The following is a 26,115-nucleotide window of genomic DNA, read 5'->3' as shown; positions in this document are numbered from 1 at the left end:
CTACCTTATTGTAGGTCGTACCTTGCAATTCTTGGTCAGGGTGTTGGCCCAGACGAGAGAGAGGTGAACGCGGTTGCAGGCGACACTGCAACCTTTTTTTTTTTTTTTTTTTTGACATTATGGTGGTCTGAGGTTGATGGGAACCATGTCTGGACTGAGACAAAATTGTTGGCACGTAGCGACGCGGCGCCGATTTTAGCAGTGCGACCCGTTACTTCACCAACAAACTGGAGCCATAAACAGTCGATACGACCTACTCTACCGTTCGCGATTAATTTGAGAGTGCCCATCGAACCGTCAACGATGCCGTCGTGAACATCGACATTCGTCGTGATCACGTCGTTTATACTGTAACTCCGTGGTGTCGAACAATATTGGTGACATAACGAAACGCACTGTGCCGCCACCAGGGAGTTTGAGCAGGCGCTGTATGATAACGATACATTAGGGAGTTTTGGGAAGTCGAAAGCACCCTCTGATTGGCGACTCCGAATCGCTGTCAGTCAATCAGATACAAGCGACGTGATGTCAGCCATCCCAAAGGAATCAGGCGATTGGCTTATCACGTTTTCGGAAGCGTTATCGTGAGACTTCAACGTTTTCCTAAAACTCCCTAATAAAGGACCCAAGCAGCACAATGTACTGAAAGTCGAGTGCGATGGGGGTGGACGGGTAGGTGAAAGGCCTTGAACAGACCTGTGAAACTAAGAAACATTGATAAGATACATACCGTCCACCCCCATTGCACTCGACTTTGGGTACATTGTGCTGCTTGGGGAAGCTGTCAAAACAAAGACCCATAACATGATGCCAGTCACTTCAAAGAAATAAGAGGTAATTGTGTTTTAGGAACCGCTATCACCAAGACCTTCCAATCTGCTCAATCTCCGCCCGTCGAAATGTTTCTTATCAGCCGATGCACGCAAATAAAGAAACAAACAACGGGGAGGTAACGCATCACGAGAGTGAAAGTGTCCCTCTCCACTGACGCTATACTTCCGAGGCTTAAAAGTGCGTTAAAGAAATGCCATCGCATTTAATAGCACGGGGCAGCTGTGTCAGTTATAGCGCACCTGGCCATACGAGCAGACTGTGTCTAGTTTACTACGTAGAGCACGTCCACGGTTTCTTTAGTTGAAAGTGCAACGGAAGTGTTGTGTCGTCTATAGCAGGGCTAGTATGAATAATCCAAGCTTATACCCACTACCCCGAATCACAAGTTTCAGCTCTCTGGGTGTCTCCCCCGGGTTTTGCTTTTATACTTCCATACAAGCATACTTCCTTATGAAGTCGGGCCAGGACGCATAGCCGATCAACGTGGAGGCATGCCGTTTGCTGGCGTGACGACAACACCGCTAGCAGCGGTAGAGCCGTGAAAACGGTGTACTAACCAGAAGTCTTGACAAACTTTGCTTAGCATATTTTACAGATGTAAGAGACCTATGTATAACACATCATCAAAGAAATATACCATTGCGCTTTGTTAATGTCGGTGTTGGCGAAACAAATAAAAGGGGTGTGCTTTGGAATTATCTACGTAAACCATCATTTGCGCCGACGTATCTTAGCGGCATATGAGAGCAGACGCTATCGAAATAATTGCTGCGTATTGTATCTATAGGTATTCTCTTACCCCTTTTGCCCAAGTGTCTGTCCTGCAAGTACCAGGAAGAGAAGAACCCACATGGCGGTCCTGTCCATCGGCGTGTTTGACCTGTAGGTCTGCACCTCCCCAGTGACGACCTAAGCAACATCTCTCAGCCATCCGAGGCTCCCTACTGTCATGTCTGGGTGTCAAGGTTTGTCACTCATACGAATTCCTTGGCCCATTCCTGGTACTCTCAATTCTGTGTAATATGATAAGCCCTGTTAAGAAGAAACACAGCTGTGCTTCAACAATATACTCGAGCTACTTGGGAAGGCAGTTGTTGATGCGGATTACATGCCTCGTCACATTTCGCTTCCCTGGCATGACCCCTGGCTTCCTGACATGTTGACTGATCATTTCTTTGTCATCACGGATCACGCCAGCGGAAACGACGAGATTCTTTTGAAATATAGCCTCGACATTTTGACTTGTTTGAAAGTAGTATCCAGCAGGAGGCACATTTTTCTTGTCATGTCTTGTCACTCTCCGTTCATCATTGCCAAATAAATTTGTTGTTGTTGTTTTAGTCATGTATATTTCGTTCAGTTTCAGCATCAGGAAGGAACTGTTGCCAGGATCGGTGTGGAGGGCCAACTTCGGGGGAACCGTGCCGACATCTGTATGGGGAGTATGCTCGAATACAAAGGGAAGCCCCCAATCAGCACAGCCCGTCGCGGGATTCCATTGTTCCCCACTCTGTAGAGTATGCGCTACCAGGAACAAGTGCATCCAGTATTCTTATGCACTTTGCCATGCCGCTGGTCAATGTTCGAATACATTTTCCTTCTAATCTATCCGAATATGGAATCTAGCGAACACGTTTCACTGACCATTTTATCCAAAATAGACGGTGAAAGTCCTGTTAATGACTTTGAAACATGTTGTCAGCATACAACCTACAGACGATTGTGCCACTGGGCCATGCCGCTGATGCTTGAGTGCAGTGAGATGTGTGCCTGTGCGAGTATGCTTAGAACAGATCGAGATGCAAGGCAGCAAAATATACTTACTGAGATTACAGTTATCGGGTTTTCTTTTTAGCTCTGTTTTTTTGCGTAAATATGATGGGAACGCCACGAAACCTCTGTGCTCCTACGCGGAACAAATTTTCTCTAGTCGACGTGAAGAGACTTTCAAGAACACAAATGTACCTTAAATGGACTATGAAACGATTTTTTCTCGATTTTTTTGGACGGAAGATATGTTCCTGGACACCCGACCGAAGTTTTGCGTTCGTCAAGCATACGGTTTTCTCACGAGAGAATTTAGACGAAGTAAGGAAGATTTATAGTGCTGACGGCGACACGCCGGCAGCAGGATTGTCGTGGGAGGAAACCTGACCCAGTTACCGTGGTGCCGCATTACGTCATCCATGACGTCACTGCGCACCGAATGGAATGTCAATGATTGGTCAAAGATTATTTGTGTGAGCCGAGTGCAAACCCAACGCTAGGAGGCACCAGGAACACTCCTCTAGTTAGTCAAGAAGCGGGACGAGGAACAAGAGAGGGAGGAGGAGTTCGGAGGAGAAGTTCCGGAGGCGAACTTCAACCGCGCGAGAGAGGAATCGTTTTCAGCAAATCCGAGGGGGCGCTGAAAAGTTATGCGACCTAGACTCATAAACCTTTATCACAGTTCGACATATCTACCTCGAAGTTCAACGCACTTGGCACACGTTCCTGAAGCCTTCACCCTTGAAAACAGAAATCCGAAGTCTGTCCTCCGAGAATCTCTTTCCTTTCAAACTGTTCTCATGTCTGGAAATAAACTATAGTCTGATGAGGAAGATCCGGCGAGTACGGCGGATGTTCAATACATTCGAATCGCATGTCCTTCAGAACATGCATTGTCTTGCCTGCTTTGTGAGCCGGTGCGTTGTCTTGCAGAAGGGGGACGCCTTTCCGTAGTTTCCCGCGCCGTTTCTCTTTCAAAGCCTCCTTTAACCGGCAGAACAAGCTACAGCAGTATGCTGCATTCACTGTTGCACCCTTCTGGAGATAGTTAGTCATCAGAACACCTTCCTTGTCCCAAAAACTGTGAGGTATCTGGCATTCGAGCCCAGCCGTTGACTCATCTTCACACCGCGTCTTCGCATGGCGAGTTCAAGGCTTTCGCGTCTCATATTCCCACCCTTGTTTATCTTTCCTGGCGGGCGGGCTTTGTCTAGAGTCAGTCCGCACTTGGTACTCGTACAATAAACAGCTATCTTATAGCGGCAGCTCGACTTGGGTTTTTGTTCCTCTACGGAGTCTAACGCACAACATGGTGTCAGAAGTGGGATCCATGGGTCTACTCTTCGTATAGCGTGGATTTCTACAACTGTGCAAACTCCAAGCCCTTAAACGTGAAGTATGGCAACGCCCGTGACGACGACATCGTACAAGATAGCACCTCCAGACTCTTTCTCCTTCAAACCCAACGAGTGGCCGGCATGGAAGCGAAGATTTCTTCGATTTCTGTCGGCTTCCGGATTGCAAGGACAGAAGGAGACCAACTTGGTGGACACGCTCGTCTATGTGATGGGACAACAAGCCGAAGACATCCTTCAAACGTTCAAGCTCAAAGCCGAGGAATCAACCAACATCACAAAGGTACTGGAAAAATTCGAAGAGTATTTCGTACGTAGACGAAACGTGATTTACGAGCGAGCCCTTTTCAACACTCGAACCCAAAGGGAAGCCGAATCCGTGGAAAATTTTGTAACTGCTCTCCACGTCTTATCGGAAACTTGCGACTATGGCGAGTTAAAAGAGGATCTGATCCGAGACCGTCTAGTAGTAGGACTCCTCGATCGCAAGCCGTCTGAGAAGCTGCAGCTGGATCCGGAACTCAACCTCCACAAAGCGCTGGTAACGGCCCGACAGCATGAAGCGGTTCGAAAGCAGCAGGCTCACCTTCGACCGAGTCCCGAAAAAGACGGCAACATCGATCGCATTATTAAACACCCAGGGGGTAACAGATCAACCACGAAGAAACACCACCAAAAAGCTTCAGAGAGCTCAGAGAACTCCAGAAGCAAGACATGCCGTTGGTGCGGCAGGGATCCACATCCGAGACAGCAGTGTCCTGCGAAAACTGCCATCTGCAACAAGTGCAAAAAGAAAGGACATTTCGCACTCGTGTGCAGATCCTCCTCAACAGTGCACGCAATTGAAGCACAGCAGGACGTTGGCTTCGTAGGCATCGCTGGAGGAGATAGCAGCACAAGATGGGATATATCAGTGCTCCTAAACGGTAGGCCACACTTTTTCAAAATAGACACGGGAGCAGATGAAACTGTTATATCTTATGAAACGTTCTGCCAGCACCGTAAGCCAGGCATCACGCTTACAACCCCCAAAAGACAGCTACACGGTCCCGACGGCAAACCACTCCAAATCGAAGGAACGGTTGATTGTGACCTTGAGCTAAATGGCAAAACGGCAAAACAAGTGATCTACGTGGTGAAGGGACTTACGAAGTCGTTGCTTGGAAAACCAGCAATAGAAAAGTTTTGCTTGTTCCCACAAGTGAACAACGTGGCTTCTACCCCTCGTGTCGGGGGCACCGAGACAGTCCACCTCTGCAATCCGCGTAAGGACTTCCCTCAGCTCTTCAAAGGACTCGGTAACTTCAAGGAGGAATATACCCTTGCTCTCAAACAAGATGCAAAACCGTATGCTGTCGTTTCTCCGCGCCGAGTGCCACTCCCTCTCTTCAAAAAGACACGGGAAGAATTAGAACGAATGCGGAAGCTTGGGGTTATCTCACCAGTAGATGAGGCAACAGAATGGTGTGCTCCAATGGTGGTGGTTCCGAAACCGTCAGGAAACATCCGTATCTGTGTTGACCTATCAGAACTCAATCGACATGTGCACCGCGAATGGCACCCCATACCCTCAGTAGAGCAGACATTAGGACAGCTCTCAGGTGCAAAAATATTCTCGCGGCTGGATGCTAACTCTGGCTTTTGGCAAATTCCTCTTAATGAGAATAGCCGACTGCTCACGACATTCATCACACCGTTCGGGAGATTTTGCTTCAATCGCCTCCCGTTCGGCATCAGTTCGGCGCCAGAACACTTCCAGAAGAGAATGGCGAGGATCTTAGAAGGCCTCGAAGGGGTACTCTGCCACATGGATGACGTCCTGATCTACGGTGGTACAGAAGAGGAACATTCCCAGCGACTGAGGAAAGTGCTACAACGATTAGACGACGCACAACTTACCCTGAATTCCGAGAAGTGCGTTTTTGGAACTTCCAGCATCGGGGGGGGGGGGGGGGTCGAGGTAGCTTGCCGTTGTTGGCCGCACTCAAGTGGGCATCGTCACGACTATAGCCAAAAAAAAGGAAACGAAAGTGGGAGAAAGGGAAGTTGAGGTCTTCAAAGTGATGTAGAGGCAGGATGACCGGTACTGATGGGACGGAAGCACACTGTAGGTGAGAGGTGCACTAGAGTGGTCTCTCCGCTAGGCCCGTTGCTTGAAGAAAGCGCACGAGGCCGCGAGTTTTTGAAAGTGGTTCCGCACAAGAACCTTCGGGGAAGAGGACGTCCGTCAGTATACCAGGCCTGGCGTGGGGAAGATGGGTTTCCCGCATGGCATGGTATGCACGACATTCTGTCAGGATATGCGCAATTGTCTCCGGATGATTACAGTGTCCGCAACTGGAGTCCTCCCTGGAGCCGATCATGCACAGTTGCGAGTTCGTGAACGCAGATCCTGTGCGCATCACTTCCAGCATCACTTTCCTAGGACACAGAATAGACGCCAATGGCATTCGACCGGATAATAGCATCCTCAAGTCAGTACAGGAGATGCCACCGCCATCAAACAAACGCGAGCTCCGACGTTTACTTGGCATGGCAACGTACCTGGCAGGATTCGTGCCTCGTCTGGCTGATGTTCTACATCCCTTAACATCAATGTTAAGTACAAAAAAAGACTTTGTCTGGGACAAGGCGCAAGAACACGCATTTCAACAGTGGAAGGACATTCTTTCAACGCGTCCCGTTCTGGGAATTTTTGACCCAACAAAGGACACCATCGTATCCGCCGACGCCTCCGCGTACGGACTAGGTGCAGTTCTAAGGCAACAGCAAAGCGATGGAAAGCTAAAAGTGATCGCCTACGCGTCTCGCACCCTGACCGAAACAGAAAGGCGATACGCGCAGATCGAGAAGGAAGCTCTAGCCTTGGTGTGGGCTTATGAGAAGTTTAGGGACTACCTCATTGGAACCCGGTTTACTCTAGAAACCGATCACAAACCGCTAGTTGCCCTTTTCTCTACCAAGTCCCTGGATGACCTTACGCCAAGGCTGCAAAGGCTACGTATGCGTATAATGCGTTTCTCCTACGACATTGTTCACGTTCCCGGGAAAGAGCTTCTCGCTGCTGATACTCTGTCAAGAGCTCCGCTTCCCACAACAGAATGTGGAGACCTCGAAGAAGAAGTTCAAGCTTACATACAATGCGTAACAGCCAATGTACCAGCAACAGCTCCAACGCTTGACTGGATTAAAGAGCAACAAACAGCTGATCCTACTTGCCAGCAACTGGTCCGTCTCACTAAGCACGACTGGCCAAGCAAAAGGGACACACCACATGACCTTAAGCAATTCTGGGATCATCGACATCAGCTGTCTATTAGCGGTAAAATACTGATGTACGGCTCAAGAATAGTTATCCCACAGTCCATCCGCAACACCATTCTACAGATGCTTCACGAAGGTCACTTTGGAATTGTCAAATGTCAACTTCGTGCGAGAGACTCAGTGTGGTGGCCAGGGATAAATGCAGACATCGAGCAAATGGTGAAGGACTGCAACATGTGCGCGCAACACCGCATCAACAGGAAAATGCCGCTAATGCCTACATCATTTCCACAACGTCCGTGGGAAAAGGTAGCAATGGATTTGTTTTGCCTAAACGGACAATGGTGGTTAATTGTCACCGACTACTACTCGCGCTACCCTGAAATTGCTCGATTAACGAGTCTATCGGCTGCAGCGGTGGTGAACCACTGCAAGTCCATTTTTGCACGACACGGCATACCGAACGAAGTAATATCCGATAACGGACCACAGTTCGCCGGTGCAGAATCATCAGAATTTCGAAAATTCGCAGAGGAATTCAAGTTCAAACACACCACTTCGAGCCCGAGATATCCACAAAGCAACGGCATGGCAGAAGCAGCCGTAAAGATTATCAAAGGATCTATGAAGAAAACGGGGGATCCGTACGAAACGCTTCTTTCCTATCGGTCAACACCCCTTAAGAATGGCTACAGCCCAGCCGAACTGCTGATGGGTAGAAGATTGCGAACTACACTTCCCACAGCGGAAGAAATGCTGCTACCCAAGAAGGTAGACCACGAGGCCGTAAAGAAGTGCGAAGAGCTACTGAAAAAGAGACAGAAACAACAGTTCGATAGACACTATGGCGTTCGACCTCTCTCTGATCTTGATGAGAATCAAGACGTATGGGTCATCGATGTACAAAGAAGAGGATGCGTGAAAGGTCCAGCCTCAACACCACGTTCCTATCTTGTGGCAACAGAGAGCGGTGATCTTCGCCGCAATCGGTCGCATCTCATCCCGCTGTCACACAGTTCACGTGATGACCAGTTAGCCGAAACTACAGACCTCGCAGATGCACAAATGCATGAAAGAATTAGCACTTGTGAGAATATGTCTCACATGCATACCAGAAGTGGACTCTGCATTACGCCAAAGACTTTTCCTGAGTCAGAGACTTCCAAAGGAGGCGAAATGTGAGGTATCTGGCATTCGAGCCCAGCCGTTGACTCATCTTCACACCGCGTCTTCGCATGGCGAGTTCAAGGCTTTCGCGTCTCATATTCCCACCCTTGTTTATCTTTCCTGGCGGGCTTTGTCTAGAGTCAGTCCGCACTTGGTACTCGTACAATAAACAGCTATCTTATAGCGGCAGCTCGACTTGGGTTTTTGTTCCTCTACGGAGTCTAACGCACAACAAAAACCGGTGGCCATGACCTTCCCTGCTGATCGTTAAGTCTCGAATTTCTTTGGCCTTGGAAAAACCGAGTGCAGCCATTTCATGGACTGTTGATTTGTCTCAGGATCATAGTGATGCAACCATGTGTCATCGACTGTAGCAAGTCGCTCACTCAAGTGTCACTAGAACGCTCGAAATGCTGCAAAATCAACTTGGAGGCACCCATTCGGCGTTGCTTCTCATTGGCATTCAAACATTTCGGCCACCCACTTAGCTGGCAGCTTCCGCATGCCCCTGATATGCCTAAGGTCTTGTATTGCTACCTGTAGGATGAGACACACCCCTTTACAAAGGTATTCAAATTGTTTTAGTCGAGATTCGCCGATCAACCAAAATGAGGTCATGAACAACCAATAATTTCGGGTGTTGACACCGTTGGGGGCCTCCCTGATCTTCCGGCGTCTTTGGTGTCAACATCCCCACGCTGAACATCCCCACACCACTTCTTCACGCTTAATGTTTGCATCATGCACTCAGATTTCCCTCGCAGTTTTCTTTTGCATGAGCAGGAACTTCATGACAGCCCCGAAGCTCAACCTTTGGAAAGTGCACGCTTGTAGTGGACATCGTTTTGTTGTTCTTGTTATCCCGAGCAAAAATGAACGCTTCGCATTACAAAACTAAAATTTATCTTCTTCTTCCTCTCGTGTTTAAAGTGACCATGTTTAAAGTGACCCCCCCCCTTCCTGTTTAAAGTGACCATCAAAGTTATGACGCCTTTTTTTCTATCCAATGATTATGGTTGGACGTTGAAGCTCCTTCGTGCACGTGCCCAGACACGCCGAAAAAAGGAAGATGTAGCGGTCCGGTGAACGGACATAGATTGGAGCAACCGAAGCCGTTCGGGAATAACTTCTTGGCCGCAACATTGGATACATTAATGTCCAGTTGGCCAAGACACACGAGGGCCTCGTGCGCTGCTTTGAGTTGAAGTTCCCGGCTGTTGTTTTGGAATGATCGTGTATTCGATTTCTCCTTAAAGGTAGAGTCGCGAAATGTAACGTTGTACTTTTCGTGAGTTCGACGAGTCTGCCATATTGTTCGGAAACAGTCTGTTTCAGTGCGTTTCGGTTTTGTACAAACTCGGTACACAAAGAATGGATAATATTTTTACCTAACCTAGTTAGCTCAAATCACCCTGTGTTCGCCTGCATGGGGAGGACATGCAAAGGGGAATACGCGGTGTGGTTGGTGTCTGCATGGGAGTGGAAGGCTCAACTCTGCAAGACATTAAAGGAACTGTAAACTGAAATATGATTACCTGTTTCTGTGTGCAACCTTTTAGTGTTTGCCTGTGTGATGTTGTACATAGAGCCTTCAAAAGCGCGTTAGTGATTACACAGCACAATTTAGAAAAAAATAATCAGACGATAGGTGGCGCTCCGCAACAGCTAAAAAAGTCATGATCGGGATACTCCTGTCACGTGATACCTAAGTATTACACGATGAACTTATGACCGGTTTTCTAATTACTTGTAAACACTACTTTAAGGATCGCAAGAATTACTGGGACCATTCTTAAGAATATCGAAGAAGCAGTATCCCAGAATACTGTCAGCGCCCTGTGTTTGCTCTCCTTCCAACCATATCGCAAGGCATGAATTGCGTTTGGCGAGGCTTGTGTATGCAAAAAGTTCCTTTCCTGTCGAAACTGAACAGAACTTCACCTGACAGCGATGCCAGGTACCTACTGTAATGTTCGGGGAATGCACCAACTGTGCTCTTTAGACAAGGGACGTTGTGTTCCATCGGACAATCCGCGGAAACGAAAGTCGTTCCAAACGCTTGGTCAAGGCGTTCGTGACTCAGGTCGTATCCGCTCGACCTATTTCTCTGACGAGTCGTACGAAGTGGTAGCAGCGGACGGTCGAAAACGTCTCAAATCGACCGCAGTCCGGACATAGGTGTTTCTCCTTGCGACGTCTGACGACGCGAACACCAGTACCACCAGTAACACCACCTATACGCTACGTAATATACCAAACGGAATGATTGACTTTCTTCATGTTATTGAACAGGGGAGCAATGGCCCTGACCTGTCGCAGGAGTGGTTTCTGGTAGGTTTCGCGGTAGAGCTGAAGAGGCCCTGTAGGGGTCTAAAGACTGTTGACTGTCCAGTGAAATTCAACTTTGCCGTATTTGGCTGATAGCAGTGATTTTAGCCATCTGTGTATGATTGTAACCAGGCCTGTAAAGTAATTAATTACAAGTAATTGAATTACTGTAATTAATTACTTTCTTAGTAAATAATTACTTCCGGAATTACATTAGGTTTTATGTAATTGTAACTGTAATTGAATTACTTTTACAACTAACGCGTAACGCATTTTGAATTACTTTCGGAATTACTTTGAACGCTATCTGGGAAGGCCCAATGTTTAAAGTTTGGGTCAGTTCTATACCGTTTCTTTGTATTTTTTTTTTTTTTCACAGTAATTACCCAAAGACTTGATTCAGATCGGTACAATTTGCGGTACAGATTTTTTACATTTGAATGTGGAAGGAGAAAAACTCTTGCGCCATGGGAAAAGGAGTATGAATTGTGGGTATCGACCCCCACTTATATATATCGACTTAGTCGTTATAGTGCTTGAAAGATCTCCCTTGTGTGCTCGAGGTGTTCATGAAGTACAATGTTGGGCTGCCCAGCAGTGCAGCAGTGGAGCGTCTGTTTTCGGTTGGTGGTCTTGTTATGACAAGGAGACGTGGCAGCCTTACAGACAAGAACTTTGGGAATACCTTACTCTTGAAAGCCAATGGACGTTACATGTTGCACTCATGATCTGCACTTTGTTCACATACGTGAAGAAAGAAAGCGTTTTGACTGTGATGTTCGGTGCTTCTTTAACATGGCAAGAGACTTGTTCTTGTGTAAGACTTCTCTAACTTGTTTTTCTACCACAAGCACAAATACCTTCATCTTTCAGAACATGTGCAATAAATGTGTACTTCAAATCTCGCAGTTTTCACGTCGTTTGCCCGTTGCAGTCAACTTTGTGAATGTAATTCAGTGTAATGCAATTACTTTTCAGTAATTGTAATCGTAATTGAATTACAATAGAAAATGAGTAATTGTAACTCGAGGGGCAAATATTTGCCCCGTCACTCGTGAAACAGATGGAAAATACTGGAAGAGAAGCAGCATCTATGAAACTGCATGTGTGTGTATGTAACTGTAATTTAATTACTTTTGTGAACATGTAATTGTAATCGTAATTCAATTACTTTGGAAAAGTAATTTTCACAGGTCTGATTGTAACAATATCCACCGCTGGTGATTGCACTACATCGGCTGGTAGGGATTCTGACGTATACGTGTCTACAAGGAGAGAACCGTGCTCAGTGAAGAACCACATGGAAACGTATAGTTCTCTCAGTTTCACAGTCTGTTACTGCAACAAGCTGCTCTCTCAGAGTGTGATCACACCTACTGTAAGTCTAAAGTGTTGTCAAAATGTAAGTATGAGATAAATTGTGTGCTAAATACTGACAGTGTTCTTCATTATACCAGCAACACAGGTTTGCATCATAACCGACAAGCAAGTGGAAGTCACAAGTAAAAGTACACAAACGGATGATTTGCCGTCAACACCTCTCAGCATTCCTCTAGTGACGATGTCAACACTTATTGTCAACAGACCCTCATGCTCACAGGTGGGACAAGTGCTTGTTTTGTTTAAAATCTGAACTTCTGCATTCCTTGCTGGTGCATGATATGACGATGTCTTCACTAGCTGTGGAACCAGCTGATGAGTTATTCCACGTACGACAGTTTTGAATGGTACATAGCCTGCTGATACACGTTCGCAGATACTAAATACTCTTCTAATTTGTGGTGTTGTGCTCTCTGCTTCACCAGACAAGAAGAAGTACATCGTATCCAAAGCTCCACTATTAGAACTGTTCGAGAAATGCAGGACTTGCGGTGAATCGTGCAAAGTGGGCACATATGTTCATTGCACACTTCTCACCTTATCACTGTAAAAAATTTCACCGCAAAAAAACAGGCAAATACTTGGTAGCAATGCTGCCAATTTTTGCCCGTTTTTTTACGGTGGCCCGTATTCCATTTTGCCCGTTTTTTGTGACGGTATTTGCCAGTTTCTTTAAACTGTCATCCGCCGTGATATTTTACGGCAAGATACCGTTAATAATTAACATTTACTGCAGGTTACCAGCTGTAGTAAAAATTGTGCAATGCACGCTCCGTGTCACGTACTACGAATCGTGATGAAACGTCATCTCGAACATATGAAGTCTGTTGTGGTCATATTAATGCATGCTACAAGCGAGCAGCATTAGCAAAGTGTAATACCAGAGACATGGCGACGTGTCTTTGTGCAATGTAAGTAATGAAGCAGACGGACCTACTATTTTAAATATTTATTGAGTGCAATGAACATGATGCACATTTTCTGGAAGCCCTGGAAGAGTAGGAGCCCGGATGTGAGAATACCAGAGATACAGGACAAGATGCGCTTGCGTTCAATTAACACTGCATAAGAGTGGCCATGTGCCCTATCTTTGCCCCCTCGCTCATGAAACAGATAGAAACAACTGGAAGAAAAGCATCATGTATGCGTCATGAGCCCTCGGACACGACAACAGAAGTACGTACCTTCAAAAACTCAGCATGAGAGTGGCCGTGTGCCCTTTATTTGCCCCGTCACTCGTGAAACAGATGGAAAATACTGGAAGAGAAGCAGCTTGTATGCGTCATGACCCCTCTGACAAGAAAACAGAAGCACGTACCTTCAAAAACTCAGCATGAGAGTGGCCGTGTACCCTTTATTTGCCCCGTCACTCATGAAACAGATGGAAAATACTGGAAGAGAAGCAGCATGTATGCGTAATGATCTCTCGGACAGGACGACAACAACAATAAATGATGGAGTGATGATGACTTGGGACGTTTCCCCGTGGTAGCCACAGGAACCTTCCCCACTTCACTGAGGTTAATATGAGACAGCAGTATGAGAGTGGCCATGTGCCCTATATTTGTCCCGTCACTCATGAAGCAGTTTGGAAAAGAAACACAGGAAGAGGAGAAGCATGTATACCGTACATGACAGACGTTCGTAGTATCCGATTGCAAATCAAGTCGTGGCTGCCGAACTTCCGTGACACCTTAAGATGTGTGCCACCTTAAAGTGTCACAGTTTCGTACGAGCATGAGCCGCGGCAGCATGGTATGCTCGTCGTCTGATGTGCTTCATTGTAATGCTGAACGTAACTCGCAACTGATCGGGAGGCAGTTGAGCAGTTCCGACACGACAACATCGGTAATGCACGATGTTATCAATCCACCAAAGTGAGCTGAGAATAACTGGTGCACCTCAACATCACTAATGAATATTGTGCTCACAAAGGAAGTACGAGTACGAAGACGTAAGCAATGTGAAGTCAACAAACGGACAAAAGAAACTAATTACAAACGACCGCTGGCACTGGTACAAGGAGTAACAACCTGGCAAAAAAGTTTCCATTATAATCTCCCGCCTGTAGTGCACTAATTTCGGGATATTCATTAAGCCCGTAGTCAGAAAGAATAATTTTACCTTCTTGTTCCCGGCGTCTCCTTCATGGCTTCTCCGGCGTCTTCTGTTGCGCCCATCGCCCTTGTTGGTTTTGTACTGCGACTAGAAGCAATTGGGCCTCGTTCATGTCCACACTACTTCGTTTGTCGATCTCTTTCGCAAACTGACTACGTTGAAAGATATCAATAAGCCTTACTGCAAATTATTGTGATTTTGCTCCCACCAGTTTGTCGCAATGCCAACATGGCGCCGACGGCGACTCGCAGTAGCCTGAACTCGGCGGTCGCGCTTCACGGAATCGCCGCACGGTGGCGCCCTATCTTCCTTTGTTTTACGTTGATTCAGCCGTATTTGAAATTACTGCGTTATACCGTCAAGATAAACTGGCAGACACCAGTGGGAACGACCGTATTTTTTTACAGTGTAGAAGCTGAGCGCACGTGCCCCAACAACACAAGGCTATCCTGTGGATATCCGATGTACGTCACAAGTTGGATGTTGGTATATCCTGGGGATGACGAGTTTCATCCGATGTATGTACGCGCACAGCTCTAAGTGAGAGAGAGAAGGAGTCCTCTTTGACGTCCGACAGACATCCAACCCAACAACACACCGCTGTCCTAGAGATATCCGGTGTACGTCTGAAGCTGGATGTTGGGATAACCTGGAGATAACGAGTTTCGTCCAATATATGTACGAACACATGTTCAAGTTACAGAAAGAAGGCGTCCTCTGAGACGTCCGAAAGATATCCATAGGGACGCTAAGCGAACGAGGGAGGGACATTCAATTGACATTTCTTCCAGCTAATTAAACAGGCATAATATATTCTTAATTTTAAAGCACACATGCTCTATATTACTGATGTGAATAATTTAATTAATCTAACGACATTGCAGGACTACATTGAATTCGCTCAGCGGCTTCGGTGCTTCCTTGCACGCAGCCTGAGGATCTGTCTTGACATCCCAAGAGCTGCAGAAATACGGATGGTCATCGCCGAAGCTCATGACATGCCAATTGAAGTCCTCAGGACGAGGGAGGCTGTACGTCACTATTTACGCCTTATCGCTCATGACCGCCGTCAACCATTGGTAGCAAAACTTTATTGGCGCAAGCAGAGCAACATCTACAAAATCATTGCGGAGGCAAAGCCTAAACTTCCCTCCTTTGTAGTAAAGCCAACAGTGTCTTTGTCTCCCCCTGTGATCTCCCCCGGCATTCCGGGACTCAACGTTAAAAAAAAAATAAAGTGCCACGGTCAGTCCTTCGCCAGATGTCATTGGACATGATGTTAAGCGTCTACGCTGAGCACACTGCCGTCTACACCGACGAGTCGTTTACACCTGTAAGTACATCGGCCGCCTTCGTTATTCCATCGGTCCAGGTGTCTCACGGGTATCGCCCTGGCACATTCCACTTCCTCTACGTCCGCAGAGCTTTACGGAATCTTGTCGTTCCTGCGGTATGCTCTGCATGAAGCTCCGCGAATGTGGGTTGTATACACGGACTCGAAGGCAGTCCTGCAGTGCATAGAGAGCATGGGTGCACGAGGTACATTGGCTCCAATTGTCACGGACGCTCAGCGTCTTTGCGACGTACGTCACTCCATCACTTACCGGAAGCGATCCACGCCCCCTCTTCCGTACATGCTTATCTTCTGGCATGTGCATGAACTCCTGATAACCGTATCACACGCGTATCACACAGATTCCATGTCACTGTGAACTAAGCGGAAATGAAGAGGCTGACGGGGTGGCTGCTGCTGCCAGACAATGCCAGGCGATGATACCGAATATGTTGACCCGTGGTGACAGGAGGGCATTCTTGTCGGCGATGATCCTACCAATGGCGTCCCAACAATATCGCCGGGACATTACACACATGTCCTTGTTGCACGCCGTCGATCCAACTTTGTCGTTTTCTCTCCCAGGCCGTTTGCCCCGCTGTCTCACCTCCCTTCTGCATCGACTTCGCCTCAATGTGGCCTTCATCCCGCAGTTCAGACACAGACTAGGTTATGCTTCAACTAGCTCGTGTTCCAACTGCGGCATAGTGGCAAGCATTCAACACGTCCTCATGGACTGCCCTCTATACAGTTCGGAGAGAGCAATGCTCCAGTCCCAACTGACCCGTATCAACAACAAACCGCTCAGCCTTGCAGATATCTTGGATCCTTGTTCTAACCCTGTGCAGCACCGTCAATGCCTGCACTCATTATATGTGTTCTTGACGTCTTCTAACCTGCTTGAACTCCTATGACCTCAGAGCTGTTGCAATGAATGAGGAGATGTGTTCTTCACAGCATTTCATCTCCGGTGGCCGACCGGATGAACTACTATCCCCATCAGTTCCGACGCACCTGTGTGTGTGTGATATCTCATTTGTGTGTGTCATGTGTGTGTGCGAGTGTGTATGCCTCATCTTTTTCATCGTCATCCCACTCATATACTAACCCACATGCACTGAGGTATGGTACCGCAATTGTTGCGGTGAATCACCTCATCCCATAATCATTCATGTAGTTCTTGTTGTTGCAACAATGACATAAAAGGTACATGTCGTAAAAGGTAACAAGAACTAGCTTGTAGTTACTTATAATAACCGGTTGCAATATGCAATTACCATGCTTCGAAATGCTTATGGGCCGTATACCCCACAAGAGGATCTTGCAATAGAGAATTGAAGAAAAACCTTGAAGCTGCGGCCAACTTCCGTGCACGTGTTACCCTAAACCCGTGGGTGCAGTACATTTGTAACCACCTTTTCTGGGTTTGTTCCAATTCTGCGGGAAATACAGAGCTTCTGCGTAGCATGTGGACAAGTACGAGCTTACATATATTAACAAACTGTCATTCAGGAGACAGTGTATACTTCGAGGTAATGTGTGTCGGTTTGACCCGGCGCGCTATCAACATACATGACAGCCATGAGGGACCATGTTTTGATGTAAAGAGTATAGGGAAGATATTTATGCATGATCATATTTTCTTTTCTTGGCAGAGTTTGCAACACCCGACAACCCACTTGCCGTGGACCTCGTGTAGAAACACGGGTTTCGCCTGCAACGCGTTCACTCCTTGTTAAAGTCGCTGTTCTGTTTAATGCGCATATCTCAAGGTCTGACCGAGTGTAATGGAGGCACGCATTGTCCCACGCCGCTTCCTGCCATTATCGGCCACACGCCGTTTACGTTACACATTTTCTGTCACAACAACATCTCCACTCCCTGCACTCGAATCGAACGGACATTTACACTGACGGCTCGGTGGCATCCGATGGATCATCATGTGCTTTTTATATTCCTGAGGAGGCATGCGAGCGCGGTTTCAAGCTGCTGCCTGCGCTGTCATCAACCGAAGCAGAAGCCTTTGCTATATTATCTGCTCTGCGGTACATCTCTTCGTCGACACCAAGAAGGCGGACTATTCTTTCGGATAGTAAGTCAGCCTTGGAAGTGTGGCATTGTATTTGCCCAAAGTGATCAACGACATCTACACGGAGATCCCTTGCCTGCACTCCATACTGTCGTCTCTAGGTCACAGTGTGTGGTTCCAGTGGATTCCAGGCCACGTTGGTACCTCGGGGAATGCCCTCGCCTATTCTGCGGCCAGGTGTACTCGTGCAGCTGGGTCTGTCACTTCTGTCCTGCTTACCCAGTCTGTCTGCTGGCTAGCCATGCGCCGATACTGCATGAATAGCTCTCATGCCTTTTTTCGACAACGGCGAGCCCTTTCACCACCACCACCACCACCACCACCACCACCACCACCGCCGCCTTTTTCCAAGACGCTGTCAGGACGAACTCTTTTCTGCGCTCCATTGACCCTACGATTACCCACACACTGGTAGGCCGCTACCCCAGGGAGGAACAGTCTTTGTTCCGCAGGCTTCGACTGAATATTTTCACATATATATTGAATATCAGACACTGCTAAAACGTTGAACGACATTCGGCGTGATCAGCGTTCTCTCCAGAAAGCTGTTGAAGAGAATAGCGAGGAGGTTGAACAGCTATCGGCAAGAATATGTAATATGGAAACGCTATTATCCGATTTCACTGAGTTAAAGAGTACTGTTACATCCCTTCAGAACTCAGTTTCACAACTACTGTCAAGGGTCGACGACCTCGAGAACCGTTCTAGGCGGAACAATTTGATTATTCACGGTCTTCAAGAAGAGCCTGACGAAACTAATGAAAAGCTGCTTGAACTGGTGAACACTTCTGTCTTCCAGAAAATCGGCGTAGAAGTTCATACGGTAGAACGTATCCATCGTCTGGGGCGTAAGCGGCCCAGTTGTAGGCCTGTTATCTTTAGGGTGTATGATTTTAAAGAAAAGTCCCAAATACTGCGTAACTGTAGCAAATTGAAGGGTACAAGCATTTCTGTGAGTGAAGATTTTTCAAAGAAAATTCAGGAAGCGCGGAGACTGTTGTGGAATAGCTGCTCAGATGATAGGAGTTCCGGTATTAAAGCTCGACTTGCCTACGACAAACTGTATCTGCGTGACAAGGTCTACTGCTGGGATTTTGTAGCTAACTCTCGTAAGGAGCTTGTCACGGCAACCGCGACCACGGTTCTGAGTAGCGATATTCTTAGTAGCAGACATACTGATGATCTAAATAAAAATTCCTGATGTACTGGGTCTGCCCCTGACGCTCTCTTATACAAATACTCGCAGCACCTGCTCCAATGACAAACGTGACTGCCTTCTGTCCCACATTGATGATTGTGACGCTGATATTGTGGCCCTCACAGAGACTTGGTTGACACCCCATATAAATAATGACGAGATATTCGCCAACTCATCACTGGTATACGAGATCTTTCGATGTGATAGGGCACAACGTATAGGTGGTGGTGTACTCTTGGCAGTCAGGCCATGTTTGAAACCTGTTGTCATTAACCTTTCAGTTGTTGATCTTGAAATGGTGTGGACTTCCTTTCGTTGTAAGAATAATAATTTTGTAGTAGGTGTGTGTTACCGCCCGCCTGATTCATCGCCATCTTTCGTTTCATAGTTTCATGATGCACTCAACGAAATAGCTATCAGATTCCCTTCATCAATAGTATACATCGTCGGCGACTTCAATTTCCCTGATATTGTTTGGGATCCGCTACCCGTCTCATCTGCCCGCAATAAGACTTGTGACGAGTTTATTCGAGTTGCATCTATTTTTAACTTGTCCCAATTAATTTTGCAGCCCACTAGATTTGGCTCTACTCGTGCGAGTATCTTGGACCTTTTTGTTCACAGCTCACCCGAATACTGTCCATTCTATACAGTTGTTAGCTGACATTAGTGATCACGCTATCGTAGTTTCCTCTATTGACATACCTTACATTCGTGAACGTGTTACTACCAAGACCATCACTTGTTACTCGAAAGCGCATTTCGATGCCATCAACCATGCCCTTTCTGCTTTTTCCGAAGACTTCCTTTCTTGTTTTTCATCGCGGTCATTAAACGAGAATTGGCTGCTTCTCAAGCGTGAAATCAATCGTCTTGTTGACCTTCATATACCTCGGATTACTGTTCCAGCGTGTAGCCGGTCCCCGTGGTTTAACAATGAACTCAAGAGGCTTAGAAATAAGAAAAAGCGGCTGTTCCGCAGGACACGTAGCAGTAACGATTCCGACCTGTGGGCTAGATATCACCACTGCGCGAATGAGTTTAAACAGTCTGTACGGTGTACAAAAACTAGGTACTTCGAAACAACATTGCCATTACTTCTTCGTACTAACCCCAAGCTATTTTGGAATTCCGTTCGGCCTCATAATAGTCATACTGTAAACCTCACGATCAATGATACTGCTATATCCCCTGATTTGTGCGCGTGTATTCTTAACAATGAGTTCTCCAAGTCGTACACTGTAAGAGATCCTCAGGCTCTATTACCATCCATAAATGACGCATTCACTACAGCTTTTCCTATGGACCCTGTTATCATTGACCCTGTTGGTGTATTTTCACTCATTGACAATCTAAGGCTATCTTCCAGCTGTAGCCCCGACAACATCACGTCTAAGTTTCTCAAGAGTACCAAGGAGACCATTGGCATTTTATTGTACCAAATATTTTCGGAATCTATTGAGTTCTGTAGGATTCTGGACGACTGGAGGACGGCGAAAGTGGTTCCTCTCTACAAGTCTGGTAGCAAGCAAGATCCGGGTAATTACAGACCGATTTCGTTAACTTCCATCCCTTGCAAACTCCTTGAGCATATCATTTATTCCAACCTTATCCGTTTCCTCGAAGCTAACTCCTTCTTCTCTAACTTACAGCATGGTTTCCGGTAAGGGCTATCATGTGAAACTCAGCTGGCATGCTTTACGAGCGATCTATTCTCCTCCATGCATTCTAAGTCACTTACTGATGCCATATTCATAGATTTTCGCAAAGCTTTTGACACTGTTCCTCATCATTTTCTTCTTCTGAAGTTGTCAGCCCTGAAAATCGATCCTAAAATTGTAGCTTTGATCAGGGACTTCCTTCATAACAGAACTCAGTTTGTGTACGCCAACAATTCATTTTCTCTTTCTACGCTTGTCACTTCAGGGGTTCCCCAGGGTTCCGTTCTCGGGCCTCTCCTATTCCTAATATACATTAACGATTTACCTTCCTCTATATCATCCCATATAAGACTCTTTGCCGGCGATTGCGTAATATACCGTATTATTAACTCCTCCAGTAACGTATCTGCATTACAAAATGATCTTGACAGCTTATCTTCTTGGTGTAAAACTTGGCTCATGTCTTTGAACGTTAACAAATGCAAGCACGTGGCAATCAGTCACACTAAACACTTCGTTAATTCCTACCTCCATGGCAACGTTAAGCTGGATAGCGTATTTAGTTACAAATATTTAGGTGTTCACATTTCGAGTGATCTTAGATTGGACATCCACATTAATTCTGTGCTCTCCAAAGCCAGCCAAACACTTGGCTTCATCATACGCAATTATTCAAAGGCACCCTGCGACTTAAAAGGGCAGCTTTAGGTTACATTAGTCCGCCCAAAATTAGAATACGCATCATCTATTTGGGACCCGCTTCATATTTTCCGACTACTCCCAACACTCTGGCGTAACGCTACTCAAGAAACAAGCCTCCCTCTCCACTTCTTTCTGTTCGTCGCAAAATAGCTCACCTCACATTGCTTCACAAGTGTTACTACCACAACATTCTGCCCAGGTATCTCCTGCTCTCGCCACCCCATCATATTTCCAACTACCTCGACCACTCAGAGAAACTACTTGTTCCATTTAGTCGCACAAATCACTTCGCCAATTCGTTTGTTCCCAGAACAGCGAACGACTGGAACCGTCTTCCCACCTCCACCGTCATCGTCCGGGACCCTAACAGCTTCCGCAAGCTGCTGGACCAATTACTTTGTATGTAAATTCGTTGTATGTTCCTTTATTTTGCCACTCCCCTCTGTAATTATCTGACCTGAGGGTAAAGAAAGAAAGAAAGAGAGAAAGAAAGAATGTGGCGCGGACTCCACTGCTCCTCTTTAAGATGGGCCACCTTTCGTCACCCAACTGCCCCACCTGTCATGCTGAAGGAGACATCCCTCACCTGCTGCTCCACTGCACCCGTTACCGCCAACATCGTCTTCTCCTACGGTCGCGCATCACTCGCCTCAGGATTTCGGACTTTTCGTTAGCTGCGCTGCTAGGACCCACACAACATAGTCAGGTGACAAAGGCACTTGTTCAGTTCCTGCGGATCTGCGGCCTTCTCGGCGAACTGTGATCAATTTCGTGGTTGTTTCCCTTTTTGTTCGTTTGCTTTCCTTTTTGTTTGTTTTCTTTGCTTTTCTTTCCTTTTTCTCTTTCTTTGCTGGGAATAGCAAGCCGCCGTAGCGCAGGCTAACCTTTCCCCCATTCTATTTTATAATAAACATACCCCCCCCCCCCATTTTCCGTCAACGCGCCTGCGTCTCTCGCAGCAACAACAAATAAGCAATGATGATGAATCTCCGACACATGTGTGAACGATATACCTGCGCGAATGTTCCGCAGCACACCGCATAAGCTGTAACTACTTGGCAGGGATATTCCCGGGATCTTGATCTCGTAAGTGGGGAGGGGGAGGCGTGACGCCCACATCTGTTGCTTTTGTGGCGTTTTCAGCCTTTCTACTCGGTATTTGGTATCTCATCCTGCCCATTGTGTCTTGGGGTAGTGGGTCGCACCCCATGTGGCGAATTTCCCCACTCATCATCATTAAGTTATGCGTCGTTGTTGTGTAGTGGCACGGCATTACAAGAAAGATGAGGGATGCCAAGTGCGCACGCTCCACTCGCACTCAAGCTTCGCTCCACCGCCATTAAACCATTCTCATGCCAACCGTCAGCCTGTGTGGCTGTCCCTTCATTATCACTCGTCGCGACAACCCACAACTGGTGACCCGAACTACCCTGCTGATCCAAGTGGATGCCCTCCGCTGATCGGTTTTGCCATGCAGGATTCCTCGCCCACCAGCAACGTCAGTCGCGTCGCCGTGAGACTACCGCCATTTTGGCCTGCGAACCCTACCATCTGGTTCGTACAGGTCGAATGCCAATTCCAACTGGCTGGCATCACCACGCAAGCGACGAAGTATCAGCACGTCGTTTCCGTCCTTCCACCCGAGGTAGCTTCTGATGTGACCGACATTCTCTGCGATCCGTCGGGCCCTACGCCCTACGACACACTTAAGGCTACTATCATTCAGCGCACCATGGCATCCGACCGGAAGCGTTTTCAACAGCTTCTCTCCGCTGAAGATCTCGGAGACAGGCGACCATCCCAGTTTCTACGGCATATGCAGAGCCTGCTCGGTGACTGTGCCTACACTTTTGACAAAGCACTCCTCAAGGAGCTATTTTTACATCGCCTTCCACCTACCGTGCAGATGATACTGGCCACTGCACCCAACCTTTCGCTCACAGAGCTGGCGCTTCATGCGGACAAGATTCTGGAAGTGACGCAGCCTTCACTAGCAGTCATGCAGGCCACCCTTCAGATACCCGCTCACGTGTCTGCACCCTGCACTTCGGTGACTGCCTCTCCACGTCCCTTCCGTCCTGCCGAGCCAACAAGCGAAATTGCCGCTCTTCGAGACGACGTTCACGAGCTCCGTGCCCTCATCGCCTCGACGCAGTCGAACCGTGGCCCTGCCTCCCCTCGACGCCAGCAATTCCGTCGCGGTTCACGATCTCGACAATTTCGTAGGTCCCCTTCTCCAGCGCATGCCAACCCTTCGCCATTCTGTTAGTACCACTGGTCCTTCGGTGCTCAAGCTCGCAATTGCCAACCGCCGTGTTCCTGGCTGGGAACCTTCCCGGGGAACGCTAAAGGCTGCGAGCGCCCCCCCCCCCCCCCCTCCTGTCCATCGGGGCCGCCTGTTCTTCGTCGCCGACTTAGCATCTCGTCGGCGCTTCCTTGTGGATACTGGTGCAGAGATTAGTATCCTCCCGGCCAGCAAGGCGAACAAGTTCCCGATTTACCACCTGACCGCTGTCAACAACACCAGCATTCCCGTTTACGGCGAGCAGTCACTGACACTAAACCTCGGCCTACGTCGTTCCTTCCCCTGGATCTTCAAAATCGCAGCCGTTGACCAGGCTATTATCGGAGCAGATTTTCTGCAGCATTTTGGTCTGCTCGTCGATGTGCGTCGTAAGGCCCTCCTTGACTCGAGCACAGGCCTGCGCATAGCAGGCATCGGGTCAGCGCCCCGCATTTCCTTGCCCGCCATCTCCCTCTCGTCCCTTCAGTCTCCCTTCGCTGCCGTGCTCAGCGAATTCCCTTCTCTGTCCCAGCCACCTGATTGGACGAAGCCCGTTCGCCACGACGTCGTCCATTATATCAACACGTCGGGGCCTCCGGTGCACTTCAAGCCGCGTCGTCTCGCCCCTGAGAAGTGGAATATCGCTCGGAGCGAATTCGACCATATGTTGGCTATCGGCATCGCCCGCCCCTCCTCCAGCGATTGGGCTTCTCCCCTACATATGGTCCCCAAGAAAACCAGAGATTGGCGGCCGTGCGGGGATTATCGCGTCATGAACATCGCTACGAAACCCGACCGCTATCCGCTGCCCAATATACAGGATTTCACAATGAACCTCGCCGGGGCGAAGTATTTCAGCAAAATCGATCTAACTAAGGCATACCACCAAATTTCCGTAGCGCCAGTGGAAGTTCCGAAAACAGCCATTGTGATACCTTTCGGGCTCTTTGAATTCCTGCGCATGCCTTTCGGCTTGAGGAACGCTGCGCAGACGTTCCAGCGTTTTATTGATTCGATACTGCCAGGCCTCCCCTTCGTTTTCGCGTACATAGATGACCTCCTCATCGTCAGCGAAACAAAGGAGCAGCATTTCCACCACATCCGCGAAGTCTTTGCCCATCTCGAACCACCATCAAGTTGGTTACCGACCGCCTAGTCTGGCCAGGGGTGCGGCAGGACATCCACCGCTGGGTGCGCACCTGCACCTCTGGCCAGATCAGCAAGTGCCACCGCCACACCATCTCACCGCTTGGCCAGTTCGCCCCACCAACAAGCCGTTTCTCGAAGGTCCATATTGACATAGTTGGACCCCTGGCCCTCTCTGACCGTCATCGCTACCTTCTAACATGCGTCGGCAGATTCACCAGATGGCCTAAAGCAGCACCCATGCAGGACAGCACAGCTGAAACTGTCGCAGCGACTTTCCTCCAGACGTGGATTGCCCGATTCGGCGTGCCAGAAGAAATCGTCACCGACCGGGGCCCGCAATTTGAAAGCCGACTTTTCACTGCCTTCACCACCCTTCTCGGCACGAAGCGTTTGCGCACGACCGCTTACCATCCGGCATGTAACGGCCTGGTAGAAAGATTCCACCGGCACCTCAAGCAGGCACTTATGGCCCATTTGGACGGTTCCCGCTGGAACGAGCACTTGCCATTGGTGCTCCTCGGAATCAGAGCTGCTGTGAAGCACGACCTCGGCTGCTCGTCAGCAGAGCTTGTGTACGGCGCGTCCATCTGGCTTCCTGCCGATATTTTCGACCATCGGCCATCTTCGCAACCACCACCCCTAGCCCCTTCAGACTACGCCCAACGCATGAAGGGTGCTCTCTCCCGTCTGTGCCCAACACCTACGACAGCTGTTTGCTCCTCTTCCCCGTATACGTCGCCCAGGACCTCACCAGCTCCGCCCACGAATTCCTGCGCACCGACTCTACCCGGCGCTCTCTCCAGCCCCCATACTCCGGCCCCCACAAGGTCATCTGCCGGGGTGCAAAAGCCTTTGCCATCGACGTCAACGGTCGCGCGGTAGTCGTGTCAATCGACCGGCTTAAACCCGTGTGTAAATATGTTTAAAAGGGACTATCATTGGACGACGACGTTGAAGCGATATCATGAACCACGTGACATCGAATGACTTTCTTTTTCTCTTTCTTACTCTCTTGTTGGGTTGTGTGACACGTAGGAGTAAAGCTCCAAGTAGTTTTTTAGACTGAGTCTCTCTGGCCTATCTTTTCGGGGCTAACTTGGGGCATTCTTGTGGATACAACGCCGTTCCCGCTCAAGGTAATTTAACATAGTGGTGCCGAAACCCGGGATACGGTGAACAAGGAAATCCACAGCATCGAACGAGCCCTTCATTCATGCCTAATACGAACGATCCGGAGAGGCTTAGGAGCAAGCGTGGAGCAAGGAGAGCGCAAGTCACGAAGCTTACAAACGATGCTGCTGCGGCACTTCAGGACCACAACACTACAGCGCTGGCTATTCACGTTCTCCTGGAGAAGCTGATTCAATGCAGCAAGGAACTCTATGCGCTAGATCGTGAAGTTGAGGAGCACACTCCCGCTGAAGACTTCGACACGGATTATGCATCTGTGCTACAGTATGAAGAAAAGATCACAGAGTATATTGCC

At 48.1% G+C, this 26,115-nt stretch overlaps 3 protein-coding genes across 4 annotated transcripts in view; 2 read left to right on the top strand and 1 right to left on the bottom strand.

The window, feature by feature from the left end:
- LOC135385847 (probable serine carboxypeptidase CPVL) overlaps window positions 1–1,860 on the bottom strand; it is a 33,979-nt gene extending 32,119 nt beyond the window's left edge. For both annotated transcript variants that reach the window (XM_064615414.1, XM_064615413.1), the window contains exon 1: window positions 1,634–1,860. In XM_064615414.1, coding sequence (XP_064471484.1) covers window positions 1,634–1,701 — 68 coding nt within the window. In that variant the 5' untranslated portion in view covers window positions 1,702–1,860. The remainder of the gene's footprint in view (window positions 1–1,633) is intronic.
- Window positions 1,861–3,999: 2,139 nt separating this feature from the next.
- LOC135384918 (uncharacterized protein K02A2.6-like) lies at window positions 4,000–6,339 on the top strand. Its single transcript, XM_064614100.1, has 2 exons — window positions 4,000–5,870; window positions 6,285–6,339. Exons 1-2 carry the CDS (start codon window positions 4,000–4,002, stop codon window positions 6,337–6,339), a joined length of 1,926 nt encoding a protein of 641 aa, XP_064470170.1.
- Window positions 6,340–24,866: 18,527 nt separating this feature from the next.
- LOC135384917 (uncharacterized) lies at window positions 24,867–25,511 on the top strand. Its single transcript, XM_064614099.1, has one exon. The coding sequence runs from the start codon at window positions 24,867–24,869 to the stop codon at window positions 25,509–25,511; it is 645 nt and encodes a 214-aa protein (XP_064470169.1).
- The last annotated feature ends 604 nt before the right edge of the window (window positions 25,512–26,115 follow it).

This window comes from Ornithodoros turicata, chromosome 2 (genome assembly GCF_037126465.1).
Source record: "Ornithodoros turicata isolate Travis chromosome 2, ASM3712646v1, whole genome shotgun sequence".
Classification (NCBI taxonomy): Eukaryota; Metazoa; Arthropoda; class Arachnida; order Ixodida; family Argasidae; genus Ornithodoros; species Ornithodoros turicata.
Note: the sequence above shows the minus strand (reverse complement) of the source record. Positions and strands in the feature narration are given on the sequence as shown.